Source organism: Dipteris shenzhenensis, chromosome 1, assembly GCF_047967505.1.
Source record: "Dipteris shenzhenensis isolate YYH24624 ecotype China chromosome 1, Dip_SZ_1.0, whole genome shotgun sequence".
NCBI lineage: Eukaryota > Viridiplantae > Streptophyta > Polypodiopsida > Gleicheniales > Dipteridaceae > Dipteris > Dipteris shenzhenensis.
The window spans coordinates 30847689-30867153 of NC_141596.1; the positions used below are offsets into that span (position 1 = coordinate 30847689).

At 44.8% G+C, this 19465-nt stretch overlaps 1 protein-coding gene across 1 annotated transcript in view; it reads left to right on the top strand.

The window, feature by feature from the left end:
• LOC147905688 (uncharacterized) overlaps positions 1-19465 on the top strand; it is an 84559-nt gene that overhangs the window by 6112 nt on the left and 58982 nt on the right. Inside the window, exon 2 of the mRNA XM_087381229.1 lies at positions 15949-16074. Within this exon, the coding sequence (XP_087237355.1) occupies positions 15986-16074 (89 nt within the window). The 5' untranslated portion in view covers positions 15949-15985. The remainder of the gene's footprint in view (positions 1-15948; positions 16075-19465) is intronic.

A 19465-nucleotide genomic window follows, 5' to 3' on the forward strand; every position in this document is an offset into this window, starting at 1 on the left:
TCTTATGACACCTAGTACTAGTGGTACCACTAGGACACTAGGTCCTAGGGTTCTCTTTCATTTTCATTCTAGTTGATTTGACGGCTTCCACTTCTTGCTCCACTCTTTTGCATCCTTTTGCTTCCGTGAGCCTATAGTGGTATCAGAGCACTTCCTACTTGTAGATTCTTTTGCAGGCTGAAGGTGTCTCGTGTCCGTCATCTATTGGTAGGATTCATTTACAGACTCAGCTGTGCATTTAGCCATTGTTTGGCTTCGATTTTGGGAGCAGACATTGCAGTAGATCTGCAATTTTTGGTGACATTTGGGGCTTTTGCATTTGGGCTACGATTTTGCAGGTAGATTGCAGATTTGCAGACAATTTGGGGTTTTTCCTGAATTTGCCCTATTTTTGGCTCAGCTTTGCTCTACAAATTGGGGCTTTTGGGTCTATTGCAAGCAGATTGCAGGATACTTTCAAATTTGCAGTGAATTTGGCAAGAAATTGCAGGCCATTTGATCACATTTGCAAATTACAGCTTAATTTGGGGCTTTTCCAGATTTGGACAGCAAGTCCTATTTTTTTGCAGTTGCAAGCCTTGAGGCTATCTTTTGGGTCACTTTGTTAGTGCATTTTTGACTTGTCCTATTTGCAATGGCTGGCAACAATCATGATTTATTTGGCGTTCTTCGTGAAGATGATAAGTTGGATGGCACCAACTATCCGATGTGGTCTTATCTCATGAATATATTCTTGTTGCAAGACATTTTTGGAACATTGTTTCTGGGATTGATCTGAGGCCAGCCAATACTGCAGTGGCTGCCCCTAATGCTGGTGCCTTTGCAGAGGGGACTCCTCTTGATGCTTTATCCTCTAGCACCCTGTTGCTGCTCCTCCAACTCAGGAACAAACAAGATGGGATGCCAGAGATGCAAATGCACATTCCTGTATTGCTTTATCATGCAAGAGAATCATTATTCCACACATCCGGTCATGCAGGACAGCAAAGGATGCTTGGGATAAATTGGCTTCTCTTTATCAGATTCGCAATGAGTCACGTGTTGCATATTTAAGAAGGCAATTGCAGGAAGTCAGCATGAATGAAGGTGACTCTATGGATGCATACTTGACCAAGGTCAAGGACCTCATGGAACAACTTGCCATTTATTGATGAGGTGGTGACAAATTCTCAGCTTGTCAGTACCACATTGAATGGGCTGCTAGATACATATCAAGGGTTTGCTACAACCCTTCGAGTAGTGGCCATGGGTAATCCAAACCACTACTCTGATCAGCTAGTCACTTTGCTTTTGCAGGAAGAGCAAAGTCGTGCTAATAGGCAAGCTACTATTCCTGATCATGCATTTACTTCATCAGCAGAAAGGAAAAGGCAAGGCTTCCAAGCCTATGGGTAAGCCTAAATATGCGCCTAACAGTGGCATTTCCTCCAATGTATCTCAAAATACAGCAGATAAGTCAAAGAAGAAAAGATGCAACTATTGTCGCAAGCCAAGGCATGAAATTTCAGAATGTAGGAAGTGCATTGCTTCGGAGAAGAAAGCAGGATTGACAGTAAATGCCTCACATGCAATTGAATCCCATGAGCCAGCAGATGCCTCACATGCACATTGATACGCTCACTTTTCTATTTTCACTGTTCCGTCGAATTACGGGCAATACGTAGTCACAGGCGTTGGCATCATAAGTTTTCCTCCCAGCCTCTCTTGTAGATTGCATGCACACAAAAGATACGTAACTTTTATTTCCTTCATGCCTATCCACAAGCCCACAATTCCCTAGATAGTTCCCCCTTGCCACATGTCATCATTTTAGACCTTTAGCTTGGTACACCATTTACCCCTCTCTTGGGGCACAATTAAAACATTTGCCCCTTGGCATTATCACACATTTAGGTGCACCTAGGCCTTAGCACTCAGAACCACCTAGTCGATGCCAATACACCCTCACCTAGGACCTTGGCAGTTACTTCCCTTGACCATTTTATTTACGCACATAAACTATTACAAAAGTCGGTCATCTAAGAGAAAATGCCCACCGATCTTTCCGAGGTCATGCTATCTCGGCTAGAGCATAACATTCCTTCTCTCTTCAAGCATCAACGTCCTCGATGATGAAATTTGGGAACACTCTCCGTAACTGGTATACGGATTCCCAGGTAGCTTTCGATAGAGGTAGACCATGCCATGCAACCAACACCGTGGGTATCTTCCGATTGCACACTTGCATTGTTCCTCGGTCCAGGATTCTTGTTGGCTTGCGTCTTGCATTATCCTCTATCTCCTGAAACAAAACCACACCTTCGATTAGTAAGTCACCGGTATGCAAAAATTTTTTCAAACGAGAAACATGAAACACTGGGTGCACCTTACACCCCGGTGGTAATTCTAATTTATAGGCTACCTTGCCTATTCTTTTTAGAATTAACCATGGCCCACAATATCGAGGTGATAACTTAGTACACTCTCCTGCAGTCAAAGACTTAGAGTGCGAAGGAACTCTAAGAAAAACCTTTTCTCCTTCCTTAAATTCTCTAGCGGATCGGTTTTCATCCGCATACGCCTTAGCTCTATCCATTGCTTGGTGGATGTTAGCTCTCGCAAGTGCTAGCATCTCCCGCATTTGAACCACAAAGTTCGCGGCACTAGGCACTTTCTGAGGTATTCCAACTATAGTTGGATTCGCAGGCCTATAACCATAGTTCATCTCAAACGGACTGAACCCTGTAGAGGAATGTTTTCTATCATTGTAGGCAAACTCTAACAATGGCAACCACTTGTCCCATGTATGTTGCCTCAATGACATATATGCTCTAAGCATATTCTCTAAAATTTGGTTGATTCTTTCTATCTGACCATCCGTACGGATGATCCCCACTACTCATTCCCAACTCAGTCCTTAGTGTCTCAAATACCGCGGTCCAATAATGACCGGTAAATTTGACATCTCTGTCTGACACTATGGATCCGGGTAATCCATGTAGACGAAATATATGTCTAATAAACAAATCCGCCACTTGCGGGGCACTAACAGACTCTCTAGTTGGAATGAAGTGAGCCATCTTGGTAAGACGATCAACCTACAAGGATAGAATCATATCCACCTTGTGTTGTAGGCAGCCCTACAATAAAGTCCATGGAAATGCTCTCCTACTTAGTCGTATCTACAAGGGCTGTAAGAGTCCGGGTGGCTTCACCCGCTCTGCCTTACTTACCTGACATGAAAAACAACGTGTCACATATTGATGAATATGCTTTTTCATCTTTGGCCAAAAGAAATCTCGCTTCACGAGATCATATGTCTTCATGACTCCTGGATGTCCCGCACATGGGCTATCATGGCACTGTTGAATGACTTTCTGCATGAGATCATTCTGACTAGGTACTACTACCTTGCCATTTCTTTTCAGCACACCATCCCTTATGGCATATCTTGCATAAGTTTGGCCTTTTCTGGATGCCAGGTCATCCTTTTCCTCGGGTTTCAATACATGAGCCTTAGGCCAAAGGCTCTGGACTAACTCGTCCATCTTTTGAGTTTCTCTTATCTCGGCCATTAGAGCACTCTCTAACACCGTGAAACTCATGTTATGCATAATGCGTGACAACGCATCATCAACTTTATTATCCTTCCCTCTTCGGTACCGAATCGTCAAATTAAACTCCTGCATGAGTTCTGCCCACCTAGCTTGGCGGCCTCTCAAGTCAGTTTGTTTACAAAAATGTTTCAGAGTATCACGATCAACATCCACATAAAACTCTGATCCATACAAATAATGTCGCCATGTTTTCAAAGCATGGACAACAGCATACAACTCTAATTCATGAGTTGGCCAATTTCTTTGAGAGGGAGAAAGCTTCTTGCTTTCAAAGGCTACTGGCCTTCCCTCTTGGAGGAGAACTGCTCCTACCGTAATGCCACTTGCATCGGTTTCTAGGAACAACGGTTTCTGGGATCAACTATTTTTAACACCGGTCCTGTGACCACAGCTTGTTTTATGGTGTTAAAACTTTCTTGTTGATTTTGTCCCCATATAAAAGGTACTTTCTCTGAGGTCAGATCAGTCAATGGCGATACTATTTCGGAATATCCTTTGATATGCCTTCGATAAAATTGGACAAATCCCAAGAATGATCGCAAAGCGGTCAGACTTTGAGGGATTGGCCAAGTCAGTATCGTAGCCACTTTCTTTGGATCCATTTCCACCCCCTCTGGAGTAATTATGAATCCTAAATATTCAAGTCTAACCATACACAGTATAGTTTTCTTCTTATTTACATAAAGACTGGCTTTCCTCAAAGTAGTGAACACTATTCTCAAGTGTTCACGATGCTCAGTAATACTTTTACTGAATACAAGAATATTGTCAATAAAATGTACTACAAACTTTCTGATATACGGACGTAGTAAATCGTTCATAAGCATGACGAATCTAGCTGGAGCATTGGTAAGTCCAAAGGGCATTACCAAAAACTCATAATGACCAAGCCTACTTCTAAAAGCGGTTTTATGCACATCCTCGACTCTAATACGGATCTGATGGTAGCCACACTTAAGATCTATCTTACTGAAAATTACGGCCCTATGTAATGCATCTAGCAAATCATCGATCTGAGCCATCGGATACCTGTGCTTAATAGTGATATTATTCAATGCTCTGTAATCTATACAGAGACGGAAAGTATTATCTTTCTTCTTCTTTAATATCACTGGCGAAGCAAAAGGTGAAAAACTGGGTTGAATCTGCCCCAGCTTGAGGTATTCTTCCAGTTGTCTTTGCACCTCAGCTTCTTCTGTAAAGATTAATCTATAGGGAGGTCTATTTACACGTTCTGTCCCCGGGATCAGCTCAATTTTATGTTGAACATTCCGCTCTGGAGGTAACCCATAAGGTAACTCATCCCTAAAACAATCAGAGAACTTCTCCGATATCTCTTTAGCTAACTCGGCCATTTTTCCATCTTGGGTAGCCTCAGTGCTAGCCGATGCATCATCAATCGACTCTATCGATGCTATACACAGACACAGAAACTCTTTTGGAGTCTTTTGAATTTCCATGGCTGAAATCAATGGTCCTCGAGGTAAATCCTTTTCACCTCGCAAAACATATTCTACCCCGTTTATCTTGAACTGGTAAATATGCTTTTTCCAATCAATGGCTGGATTTTTTTAAAAATGCCAAGCCATGCCTAGGGCTATATCTGCGTGAGCTAGCCTGGTCAATTCAAAGTCCAGCTTCTCAACATAGTCATGAATTCGAAGTTCCAATTGGGTAACCCTCTGGTCCCATACTTCAGTTGAACTTCCGTCTGCCATCCTGACTGTATAAGCATAATCAGACGGACTAGTTTTTAACTTGAGCCTCTTAATAAGCTTCGAGTTAATTACATTGTGTGTTGACGCTGAGTCAAACAACACAATCACATCATGATTGGCTCTTCCCCCGCTTCGCCACAGTGCCCCGGGATGCCTTCGCTCGGTACTAGTCCCACTTCCTTCCACGCTTTTCCTTTCGGGGTGGTGTGCCGTAAGTGAGGCGGTGGGGCCCCACCCCACCAAGCCGAAAACGACTTGCCCTTTCATTTTAATCAACTCGGGCTCATCGAAAACCGTATATCCCGTTGCTGCGGGCTTTGAAAGGATGTTATCAGGTGCACCGCTTACTAACTTAGTAACAGACACACTTAACAATACAGGTACTAACCTTTGAGAAGGTCCCGCCAATTGCGTCTGCATATGTTCCGCATTGGGACTCTCCTACATTCCCGTGTTGCATTCAGATATTATCATATTGGCCGTGCGACGATCGTTGTTTAGTGGACAATCTTTCCATTGATGTCACTGAAGGCAGCCGAAGCACAATCCCTCTTTTCTAGCTTTTTCTTTTTGCTGAGGGGTGAACGAGGACTTTGACCAAGCCCGGGCTGCCATTGGAGTTACTTTTCTTTTCACTCCAACGGTGGTACTTGTCTTTGCTGGTCCCTCAACCGGCTTCACCTGCTTGGTTTGGCCACTTGGCTGCGAGACACTTGTCTTTGAAGTCCATTTCCTCTGAAATCCCCCTTTTCTCGGGTATTCATGCTGAGTCCCTGCCTGCACAAACCCACTATGTCTGCCTCCTGGCATCCTCGTAGTTCAGGGCTACTGCAATGGATTCATCTAATGTAGTCACTTATTCAGCCCGAACTTCCATTTTAATCTTGTCGTTCAGTCCATAGATATAGTCTTTCAAGTGAACCGACATAGGGAGAGGGTCTGTTATCTTCATAACACATTCCCTGAACTTGTCAGTGTACTCTGCCACCGACAAATTCCTTTGGCGAAGGTTTCTTTAAGCATCCCAAGCTCGGGACTCTTCGTCAGGTGGAAGAAAGTGTTTCTTAAATTCAGCTTTAAACCCTTCCCAGGTGGTAGGGGCAACTTGATCTTTCTGTTGCTTAATCCACCATCTATCCGCTGCCTCAATAAACAGGTGAGTGGTCTCGTGGATTTTCTTTAGATCAGATCTGATTTCACAAATGGCGAAGGCTTCTTCCCACTTGTGTAACCAAACCTCGATCACATCAGAACTGCGCTCGGTCATCCGGCCAGCGTACTTTTCCGGTCTATAGTTGGCAATATTAGGTACCTTGACCTTTGCACGTTCTGATGAGTGTATATTGGGATCTGGCTCTGCTGGAGCTTTGCTCTTTTCATTTCTAGATGGTCTAGCCGACAAGGCTTGTACCATCTCTCTAATTTCATTTTGATTAGCGTTCACTTGAAGCTGCTGGTTCATGATCTGCTGTAAAGCATCTTCTAATACATAAATCCTACCTACCAGAGTAGGTGTTGTATGATGGGACACTTGTTGTGTAGATCGTGCTCTAGATTCACCAGGATTTGCCCTGGAATCTTGTCCCTCTTCCTCCATTCTTTAAAAAGGGAAAATAGATTTTTTTTTTTCACTTCTAATTTCCCTCTGTTGTACAGGAATAATTCGATTGCAAACTGGAAACTAAAATTTTATACAGAAGGAAAAAATGATGCTCCCTGGAAGCTCCACGAATCCCAGATGTCCAAATTTCCTTCTTCTGCCAAAGTCTTTGCGAAAGTGAAGATCTTCATCATCATTGATGCTGACCATGACCCAAGGTCGTTTTACTCCGATTGCCTCAACTGCTTGGATAGCTGCATTTATACCTTCCCTTATTGCGCGCACTACTGACGGATCCGGAGCACAATTGATGCAATCAACGCCAACAAGCGTGTAAATCAAGGATAGGTTGCGAACGTCAGCCACCTCCTCAAAACTTGCTCCGTAGATAAGCTTTACCCACGTTCTTGCTACCAAGGAATCCTTGGGAGAAAACTTGGATAGAAGGCAGATGAGGTGGTGAAAGCTTCGCAGCGGGTGGGAATGGTGGATGGATAATTTGCTGAAATGGAATAAGTAAACGAGCGTGAGAGGCTGTCATCACCAAGAGCCCGTTAATGCTGGTTGCCGCCCATCGTCAGCCTACCCCGCTGATTTCCCAGGTCTCTTAGACGTAGTCCCTCGCAATGGAATCAGCCTGCTCTTCTATCACCTGCCTACGGGAACCTTGCCCTGCGACAGCTGTACCCGCTCTTGTAGCGAATCCATCAACGGCTCAGCCGCTCCATCAATGGAAGCCCGCACGAATAAAGCCATCTAAAACACACGTCGTTCGCCTCACACCCCCAATACGTCCTGCGCCTTCTTGATACGTAACTCATATGAGTCCCCTTGTCCAGCCTGAGGCTCTGATACCAAATGATACGCTCACTTTTCTATCCTCACTGTTCCGTCGAATTACGGGCAATACGTAGTCACAGGCGTTGGCATCTTAAGTTTTCCTCCCAGCCTCTCTTGTAGATTGCATGCACACAAAAGATACGTAACTTTTATTTCCTTCATGCCTATCCACAAGCCCACAATTCCCTAGATAGTTCCCCCCTGCCACATGTCATCATTTTAGACCTTTAGCTTAGTACACCATTTACCCCTCTCTTGGGGCACAATTAAAACATTTGCCCCTTGGCATTATTACACATTTAGGTGCACCTAGGCCTGGGCACTCAGAACCACCTAGTCGATGCCAATACACCCTCACCTAGGACCTTGGCAGTTACTTCCCTTGACCATTTTATCTACGCACATAAACTATTACAAAAGTCGGTCATCTAAGAGAAAATGCCCACCGATCTTTCCGAGGTCATGCTATCTCGGCTAGAGCATAACACACATGCTCTCGAGGATGATTGGGCATGGGCTGTCCATTGCTCTTTTGATCCCTCCAAAGTTGATGCATTCTTTTCTACTAATGATGCTCAGTCTTGGTATTTTGATAGTGGTGCTTCCAAGCACGTAATCTCTTGCAGACAGTTGTTTCATTCCTTGGCTAATGCTCCTCGAGGGGGGACTGTCACATGTGCTAATAATGCTTCCTATGCTGTAAAAGGAATGCTTGGTATATGATCTTCATGATGACGATGCCATAGTTCTCATTGGCACTTTGCAAAAGGGGCTTTATCACCTTGATCATCACTCAACTGCATTTTCTATTGAAGCATTTGCTATTTCAGGTTCACAGCTTGCTGAAACTCATCTTTGGCATGAGAGAATGGGTCATCTCAATTATAGAGCTCTTGCCAAGTTACATTCACAAGGCATGTCAAATGATGTACCTCAAACTCACACAGTTTCCAAACATGTGTGTGAGGGTAGATGCATCGGTTTCTTTTTCAAAAGGATTGTTCAAAATTCTCACAAAGGAAATTGCAGCTAGTGTACAGTGATGTCTGTGGCCCAATGAGGACAAATGCCATTGGAGGGTACAAATGTTTCATGACTCTAATTGATGACTTCACAAGATATTGCTGGGTATATGCTTTAAAAGCCAAATCTGAAGTGTTCTCATGCTTTCAGAGGTGGCTGAATATGGTTTAGAATGAATCATGATGCAAGCTTGTCACCCTCAACACAGATAGGGAGGGAGAGTATATGTCAAAGGAGTTTGATGCTTTTTTGGCTTCACGGGGCATTGTTCACTCATGCACTACTCCTTAACTCCTTAGCATAATCCTGTTCGTGAAAGAAAGAACAGGTCCACTGTGGAGATGGCCAGATGCATGCTTAAGGCCAAGTCATTGCTTAATAAATTTAGGCTTGATGCAGTGATGTGTGCCAACTATGTGGTGAATAGATCACCTACAAGGGCATTGAGGACTGTTATACGTTATGAAGCATGGAAAGGCAGGAAGCCTTCACTTTCACACATGAGAGTTTTTGGGTCTTTTGCATATGTCGATGTACCATCTCAGCTGAGACATAAGCTTGATGATAAGCCAATCTGAGACATAAGCTTGATGATAAGGCAATCAAATGCATAATTATTGGTTACAGCCAGGAGAGTAGAGGGTATTGGTTGTACCAACCAAATACTGGGAAGATTATTGTCAGTAGAGATGTAATCTTTGCTGAACATTCAGTTGACTTTGACCAGCAGTATGAGCCTCCTGCAGGCCCTCCAACAAGCAATGATCAGCCAGCACCCCATGTTGATTTGCAGGTTCCTGTTCCAGCACAAAATGATCCCAATATTCATGATGCAGTGATTGAAGAAAGAGCTGTCAGTAGACAGCAAAGGCAAGTTCGCCTCATTTTGCCTCCTTCCTTCAGTTGTTTGCACCCAACTAGAGCCTCTCCACAGCCTGCCTTCATTGTCGCCTCCATTTGGGAGTTTTTGGAGCTTTAGGTGCCCTTGACAGCCTGTTAGCTGGCTGGTGGGCACATTAAACAAGGCGTTTTTCACACGTGTGGACCCTCGAAGTCATTTCAGAGCCTTTCATCGCCGACTTTAGGGTTTTATGTGCTGTTGTTGCATAGCTGACCACTTGTGAGCATCTTTTGCAGTACTTCGAGGTCTTTGAGGCAGCTCCGAGCTATTTCCAGTGCTCCAGCATACATATACCAGCCGACTTTGACCTGTCTTTGCACTTCGGAGCTGTCCAGCTGAGCTGCCTTACATCTTTCGGTCCTGCTGCAGCATTTTGAGCAGTCTGAACGCCGACAAGTTTTTGGTTCAGTTCTGCCTTTTGGAGCATCTTCTTGCTGTGTTTTGATTAGGGTTCGTATTTGGAGCACCACCAGCCACCTATAACTGCCCTTTTGCACACCTAGAGTCTACTGAAGCAGGTTGGAGACCTAGAACAGCCATCTCAGCTTGCTGCAGATGCCTACAAGAACACCTGATTATCTCAGTTTGCATACATGGAGCCTTGTCCTCGTGGTGAAGACCAATCAGCACAAGTCACAGCTTGGGATGGGAAGAATGACAAGGCACTAGAGCTTATTGGTTTGAGATTGGTTGACAATCTACTTCATCATCTTGACCTCAATAGTTCAGCCAAGGCGACACGGGACACGCTCAAGAATCTTTTCACCACATCTACTGGACCCGAGGAGCAAGCTTTATCTACTATATTGGATGATCTATTCCTCTTAGAGGTGGTATATGATGTTTAGTGCTACTAGTCCTTTTTGTGTTGAGTCAATAAAGGTTCTCAGCCTTGAGTTGTCCCTCTAAAATGAATGTATTTGGAGTCAGTAAGGGTACTGTGCCCTGGGTTGTTCCCTAAAAATGATTGTATTGTTTTTTCCTTTGGTGTGATTGTATCGACCATCGAGTTTAGAGTAAGGGGGGGTGACGAGTGATGGTCTACACTTGCCGGTCGCAAGTTGACTGAGAAGTCACTATCACATGGGAGGTGTTGGATAGTTGGATTGCTCTTTGGCATCGGGACATCATATAGTGAGCTCGCATAGGTGTGCCAAACCCCTGGATCTGTGATGGCTTCCCCTCGGATAAGAGCCCCCATCCAATGGTAGAGTCTCCTCCTTGAAAGGATTGTATCACCTCCTCCATCTTGTCTGTGAGGAAAGCGTGCCTCTTATGATGTGTCAGTCGTGCAATCCGCTGCTCTCATGTGTCATAAGATGGCCCAAGACTGCTCACGCGTAAGGTAAGATCTCATTTGTCTGCACTGGTCATCATACCAGGATTCCGAGGCATCGTCCCCACTGAGGCATGTGCTGCAAATCGTGTCATGGGAAAATATCTAGCCGCAACGTCCTGTACGATTGAGACAAAGATATCTGAGGCATGGGTGAGGTTTGCAAGGTTTGCATCACCTCCAAGTAGATCTAGAAGCTCACGTGCTTCATGACTCACGTAGATTGGGTCAAGGGCATGGTCAAGGTGGACTTGGACACGGGTGTGGGTGTGGGTGGGGCTCTCCCTGTGGATGGCATGGTAGCTGAGATGCTAAAAGCTAGGTATGAGTTATCAGTCCGGAGCGGGGGAGGAGGCACAATGAAATCATATATTCGTGGTACAAAGGTCAAGATGCCCATTCGATAATCCAGTATATTGGTACCCCCACCATGTGGGAAGCACGTGAGCCCGCCAGATAATGGCCATCTCTAGAGACCGTTGTATATAATCAAGTTGTGGACAGCTCCCAGCTCAAGTGGATGCTGCCCATATTTTGTCATATGTGGTGCATCTGCCGAGTGTCTCACTATCCCAAGCTTTGCTGGGTCTAGCTACGGTATTGTGAGAGAGTCGTTCTCAAGATCCAACAAGCCCACTTGTCTATCTCCTGTTCGTGTATTGAAGTCACCAAGAAGGAGGATATCTCCATGTTTGGAGAACTCCATGATGTTATCATATATCGTCTCATAGGGGCTTTATCCTTTTGTGGTGACCTCATTTGCATAGGATGATATATTTGTGTGGAAGTAGCACATTGCAAGGAAGATTGGACGTGCCTCTAGTAAGTAGAATCATACCCACACATAGAAGTTCAAAGAGTCTAGCCTTGGCCCTCCAGAGACCAGAGTCATCTGGAATCTGGATTCTGATACATAGTGTCAATGATCAAACATCATGATCAAAGGTAGCAGGTAGTAGAAACTTGGAAGTAGGTACTACACCGAAACATCAAAGGCAAAACATCATAGAAGAAAAGGCTGCCACAGCCCGGAAATAAAGCTGAAAATTGAAATGCATCACGATTCACAACCGATGAGGCTCAAGCCTCAAGCTCCAGCGTGCATCCTCATCCTCATTCTCTTGCTCATCCTCATCCTCATCCTTATTTGCATTAGTGCCATCCTCCTCCTCCTTGAGACCATCCTTGAGGCCAACCACAGCCAAAGTCGGCGAACAGTGTACAGAGTCCAGATTAGCAACGTATGGATTAGAATAATGCTAAAAATGTGTTTTTCAAGGTTTTGGCCAGGCACAAAATCGATCCCCCCTCCCAAACAAAACACCCCCCCCACACACACACACAACAAAAAACCAAACCACACCCAAAAAACACACCTCACAAAACAAAACCCCGCACCCCCCCCCCCCCCCCCAAAAAAAAAAAAAAAAGAAGTACGGAAGGCCATATAGACGGAAAAAACATCCGTATGCGTATGGATGCAACTATGTACCCACATATGTTGTGCATGCTCCTCTCTCCGTACTATGGATATGAATGGCCTTAGGTGTGATCTGCAGCTTCTTGGAACTAGACTATGCGTTTGGTTACCCCAATCACACGTATGAAATTCCTCTTTCCATACCGGTATGGAAAGGGGCAAACATACTCGACTTTTTGTTGGTTAAAAAGTTGGGGTCCTAGACCTTTCAAAAATCATATTTTTGCAAAAAGCACTTGTCTTTCATGACTTTAAAGTTAATCCTAGTTTGAAGTTGAAATTTCTGTAAAACTCTGACAATTAAATTTATACATTCTTGCTTTTTGTTTTGTAAATTTAGGGTCACGTATGATTGAGCTGAACCATACTCCAATCATACTTCTGTACCGGTATGTGTTTTCCGTATGGAAATGTATCAGAAAAGCTATGGCTACAGAAGCTGAGAGACTGCCGAGGACTGCTAGAGACACTGAAGGGGCTGCTGCAGGCCCTGCAAGGGCAGCACATAGGGCAGCCAACAAGGGCAGCAGGCCCTGCAAGGGCAGCACATAAGGCAGCCAACAAGGGCTGCCAGGGCTCATTTATAGGCCTGCAGCAGGTTGGTCATACAGTCTGGGTCAGTCGGCCGTACAGACCAGGGTCTGGTCGGCTAGGGCAGGGATCTGGTCGGCGAGTTGCAGATCTGTGGGCGTCTGGCCCTATAAAGGCTCTCATTGGGGAGTCATAGTTTGGCTGCAGAGCTGGTGGAAAATATCTGATCATGTACCTCTAGCTCAAAAGTCCTAGCTTCTAGTACCATGTCAGAACACGCAGTGGAAAATTGAATCAAATTGCGCAAAAGATCACACTTGGAAATGTAGATCCTAATGGAGAACATACATGTAACATGAACCTCCATGCTGGAATAGACAGCAAGATATGGCAATCCACAAAAGACTGTCCAAGAGAGGACTCATGGCAACCGACAAAAAACTGTCCAAGAGAGGACTCAAAATGTATCTCACATAGTGCACTCACAAACCACACTACGCGGACAGCTGGGTGCTGCCCACTACTGCTGGAACTGAGGCTGCAAAGATTTTGCCCTAATCTGCTGCTTTCTCCCTCTGCTGCATGCCTCCTATGAGGTCTTTGGTGGCTATGGGAGAAGCCCAAAACTTAGTATGCCAGTTCCCTTTCTGCCTCTGTGTGTTCTGCTCACTGAATATGAGCCCTACACACAAGCTAAGGTCTACTGCTGCTACTGGTGCCTTTGTCTCATCCTGCTGGAACCTCTGTCTGCGCCTTCTATAATGCCCTGGTGCACTTCAGAAGTCTGGAACTGATGGCGGACTGCTGCACCCTTTCTTCTGCCTTCTCCTGGTCATGCTTGTGCCTGGGGATGCACTCTTGAAGTGCCTAAAACAGTCTGCAATGTTGTTCTGCAAACAGACTGGTCGACAGCCAATCAGACAGCCCACAGACTGGGCCGATGCAGTCTGTCCCTTCCTGGTCAGCAGGCCAGTCTGCAGGCCTATTTAAGGCCCTGTCTGCACGCGCTTCTCTGGGATTCTGCCCCAGCCCTGGTGCAGTCTTCAGACCCTGCGCTGTACTTACTGCAGCACCTGTCCAGTCCTGCAGTACTGCCGACTAGCTCAGCATCAGTCTGCTCCAGCCACTGTACTGCCGTGCTGTCTCTGCTGTTGTGCTGGATTCGCTGTTTGCTAAGCCTTTGTTCTCTCCCTTCATTCCCATGGTCAGCCCCCAGATCCATGGCAGTTCCCTGTGGACTGTTCAGCCTGCTGTAGAGGGTCAAACAAACCTGAGAAGGATTCTCTATGCTGCCCACATGGCAGCTTGTGTGCTGCCGATATGGCAGCCTCTTCATCCCTCCATCTTCCTCTTCCATGGGACAGGTGTCACTCCTCCATGCTCCCCTCATTTGGGGGCTTACAAACGGGGAGTTGCATACCCCCTCTCAACGAGTTGTTATGAGTCGCAGCCCACTCCTTGAAGTATGCACAACTCTGTTCTGGAAGAGAGCTGAGGAACACATCGAAGGCATCTTCTAAGTCTGGTCCAAACACCCGTAGCTCAAACATCAACTGATGGTGTGGTCCATGTCATCTGGAAACTGCTCCGTATCATCCACATCCACCCCAGTCATTGTTGGTAACTCATACATGATGTCGCCCTCCAGATGGTAGCGTCCGTCTGACAAATTTCTTCGTAAACTCTTCTTATCTCTAGATCAATGCTCCCTATGAGCAATCCTTGGGTTCGGATCCTGAGTCTGGTCCAAACACCCGTAGATCAAACATCACCATATGTCCTCTGATGGCGTGGTTTATGTCGTCCGGAAACTGCTCCGTATCATCCACACTCTACCCGAGTCATACTTGGTATTGGTAACTCATGCATGATGTCGCCCTCCGGATGGTAGTGATTGTTTGATAAATTTCTTTGTTGAAATCTACGTCCAGAAACTCTTCTTATCTCCGGATCAGTGCTTCCTATGAGCAATCATTGGATCGGAACCTGAGTCTTCCAAGGTCTCATCCATACTCTCCTTGTGCTCTCCCGTCTCCTACAAGAAGGCTTTGATAGAGTGTGCTTTGTAAATCTCCAGCATTGTGCAACTGAAACTGTTTGCGAAGGCTTCTTTTACAACCACCTTTGTCAGCTTTGTATCCTTCAAGAAGTCCACATCACCCATTTTTCAAACAGTAGACCCCAAACCATAAATGATAGACCATTATTCGGTTGTTTATTTCATAGGTATAGGGGCCTTTTGTAGGTCATCCTAGTGTTTAATTTAGAGAGGATATTTATATTGTTTGAATAAATAAATACATTTGGAGGACGAACAATATAAATGCTTTCCTTTATTCATTGGTCTTATATGCTTTCCTTGGCATTCACTATCATTTCCCATGTAGAGGTATGCAACAAACTAGAGTAACAGAAATTGATGTAAGCTTGGTGTATGACAACAACCATGTATGTTGTAATCTAAAGTCAACAAACTTGGCATGATTAAAAAAGAGTTGAACTCACCAACGCAAGCTTATTCTTGAGAATGTTCAAGTAGATCTCGAGTTTCATCATGTAAAGGATAGTAATTTGGATTGGAAATAGAGGCTTGTTAGGTACGAATGCTATTAAATAAGTTTTGGCTCAAAGTGAAGGGTGTCAAATCCAGTAGAGAAAATGATAGTGGAAAAAATGTGAACATATTCAAAAGCTAAATGTGAACATATTCAAAAGCTATCTTAAAATGTTGAATGAAAAAGTTGATTGAAGAACACAAGCTCATGAATTTAGTGCATCCCTAGAGGTTGCTTGTGCTGGATGCAGCAGTCCATAGCCACATCTTTAATAGATTGCATGTCTTGTTTGAGTCTCTTATATTTTATCAATATAATTCTTTGGTCATTCAACGAAACGCTTATATTTTAGCCTTTTTGGTGTGCAGATCCGAAGCCTACAAGAGAATTTTACGAGTTACACCTATGCCCTTTATTGAAGGTGTTGGTGATGAAATAATCATTGCAGCCCTTTTTGCTGCACCGGTTGTCATATTTTGTCACTCATCTCTTCGGTCAGTACAAACAAAACTTTTGCTTGGTTTCTTGATTTAGTAATTGTCTCGAAAATGAACATCTTTAAGCTTAAGCTGTAAGAAATTCGTAATGGGATATCACGTGGTTAGAGAGTCTAAAGACAACTATGACCTTTTGTCTTTATGTTATTGTTTCCGTCACTGAAAGCCTGCTTTGCTGCTGAAGACACTCAAGAAAACGTGACTCTCTCCCCAATCGACACTGAATACAATTACTAGATGGTGGCCAATCTGGAAATTACAGCAGAAGTAAAGAGGCAAGCTAACCCAACAGAAATCTCATCCACTGATGTGGGATAAACAACTCAAAGGTGAGCAACAAACTTCAAGCTCAAAGGCTTGGAATACTACAGTCTCTAGTGAGGGCATTGGGTTGCCCTTCAATCCTCCTATGTTGCTTTAGATGGATCCAGTGTGGACACTGGAATGAGTAAGGATGGCAAATGGACCTCCTTAGATAGGGTAGAAAGTGGTCAACCAGTATTATGTTCAATTTTAGTTTAACACACTTCGCCATGGAATTCAGAGTAAGCTCCCAGATCTGACAGGAATCCCGAAAATCAAAGATGTCTAGAGGGAGATACGGAATCGTTTTAGTTTAAAAAGGGGGTAAGGTGTGGTGTACATGGGAAAGAGGGGAAGAGTAGAGGAGATCAGGATTTCCATGTATGAAGAGCATGAAGAGAAAAGGGAGGACGTTGGCTATTCGATGTGTGGTTTTGGATGGATACTCTGTATATATGGTTTTCTTGAAATGGAATACAAATTTGAATGTTGATTGGCCCTCTCTCCTGCACCCCTGCTCGCATCTTGGTTCACTTGGTTGAAAAAAATCCTGGAGATGCCGGGTAGCAGACTGGTCACATAGAAAAGGGGCGACCTGTGAATGCCATAAATTATCTTGGTGGAGAAGTGACACACGCAAAACACGTGGCTTGCGAGGAAGTGACGTGATAGATGATAGCCATGGATTATGAAGGCATCGAGTTTGTAAAGGCAAGAAGATGATCGCCAATTGAGTGATGTGGGATGGTAATTACCAATTGATAGTGGGCTGAGGTACAAGGCTGTGGAAAGGTAAGAGGCACTGGTGATCAGAAGAAATGAAGATACAGTTGAACGTGTGAGGCGCAGAGATGGCCGATCATAATTGAGATCAAATTGTAGGCAAGGATGATAGAAAGTTAGCATTTGAAAAGCATATAAAGATAGAGGCCTCTTGCTGATGATAGGAGATGCAGACAATGCTAGAGACCAAAACAAACTGATAGGCGATGAGTGTGACCTGCACGACGAGCAGAAGACGCTGTAGGCAATGAATTTAGCTGAGTAGCAGCTTGGAATTGTGACAAAAGTCAGATAAGAATAGGTGATGGGAGGCGATATCTGCCAGTCGTACTGCAGCAAGTACAATGGCTGCCAGGTGGGCAGCAGGACCAGCAACAGGAGTAAATGCTGAATGGCTTGTGGTCTTAACACCCTCCCTCAATTTAAGCACGAGGGGAATGGATCCACGCCATTGCACCAAGCATGACATGTGTCAGCCATGCCCCGTACGGGGTAAGTCTCTGTGTCTACCGCTGCCAGATGCCACTGGGTGGGCTGGTCTCTCTGTTCATAGCGCAACCTGCTGCTGCAAATTATGCGCAAGCCTGCCCAGGGGTGGTCTGTTCCTTGTACACTATTTTTGCCAACTATCAACGCATGGTTTTGTGCCTTGTCGTCAGTCACTGCATCGTTTTGTGCCATGTGTATGGCGTGGGAGATGACACAGAATCCAGACCCTCTGCTCTGCACCACATGGAGGCGCACCATCGACCCTTTACCTATGCACGGGTTAGTATAGCCACTACGCTCTGATCTTATGTATGGCCACCAAATCGGGTGGTGCCAGGGGCAGGGCTTATAGGCCTGCAAAGAAGAGACAGACTGTTCAGCATAGACAAGCCTGTGGTTGAAAGAAGGGTGCACCTGGTGAGGTCGGCCAGATCTGGGGTCTGGTGGGCTGATGGGCACCTATATAAGGGGCCCCACTTGGGGTTCCATGCATTCCAGGAGTTCCTACCTGCAGGTCACATTTCAGGGTGAGGAGCAAAAGGATCAAGGGATCTACACCAGAAGTTCTTGCAGGGCAGGAGTCCTAGATATCGACAGCAAACCTTGGTACAGACCTACACACTTTTGGAGAGCATAAGGTAGGGCAAAGGAAGGAGTTTTGTCTGCAGAAAACATGTGAGGAGATTTTGCAGGAGCGCCCAACCTAGAGCAGCCACTGAAGTATGATGAGCAAACAGTCCCTGAATTTGGTGACTTACCTCAGCGGATGTTTGTTGACGGTGTTGGTACAGATTTTTGAGAATTTTGTACGTGGATTTACACATCTATATGTAAGACTGTGTGGCTGTACAACTGTTGTACTTTCTCTCTAGAAGCACACGGGTTGAGGTGGCATTCAAAGCTTTCATTGTGAGATCTCAAGACTTTCTTTATTCCACTGTGTAAGGGTTGACTGTAGTAAGCAATCCTTTTTGCTGCTGCTACCGATCAGGTAAGCTTTCTCTTATACAGCCCTTCTACTAGCCCCCTCTGGTGTCCCTTTGCTTCAGCGTATGTGCCCTCACCAAGGGTCTATTGCTGGCCTTTGCTGGTGGCCAGGGTGGCCCTTAGAGGCTGCCCTAAAATAACACCAAAGAGGATTTCTGTCTGCTGTCCATGCGCCTGCCATATTACTGCCCACCTGGCAGCCTCAGCCGATTCCCTTGCTGATGTAGAGCGCACCTAAAAACCACAATTTCCCATGTATTTCAATCTCGGATCTCTCATCCAACTATCCATGAAACACCCCCCCTAAAAAACACGATCCTTCCCACCAAGGATCGCCCACAGATCTCCCACGACCGAGAAGAAGTTCTATTGCGACATACTTGGACATTTTCTAACTTGCAAAAAGAAGAAGGTTGACAAAGTGAAGGAGGAGGACCAATCAGGCACGGCATCTACCAATGTGATAAGATAGGAACTTTTTCTTAGTTGCAACTCCATGTCCCATTGAGAGAGAGTTTGTAGACATAGTACCAAACACTGAATGTGATCCATAAATGGATTTCAATTGACCAAAGAGGCAGAGATGTTGATTCAATCCAAAATCCTTCTTGGGAGAAGCGATCAACAGCTCAATGATTGTCTTACGCATTTGTGCTCTTTTGAAAATGCGAAATTGTTCAAGTCCATCACCATTTTATTAGAATGTCAATTTTCCCCAAATTTTAGTTGGTATTTACATTTGTATTTGCATCAATTATGGGTCAATGAACTCAAACAAAAAAATGATTACAAGGCATAACATTTCCAAGGTACCTAACTTAGAAGG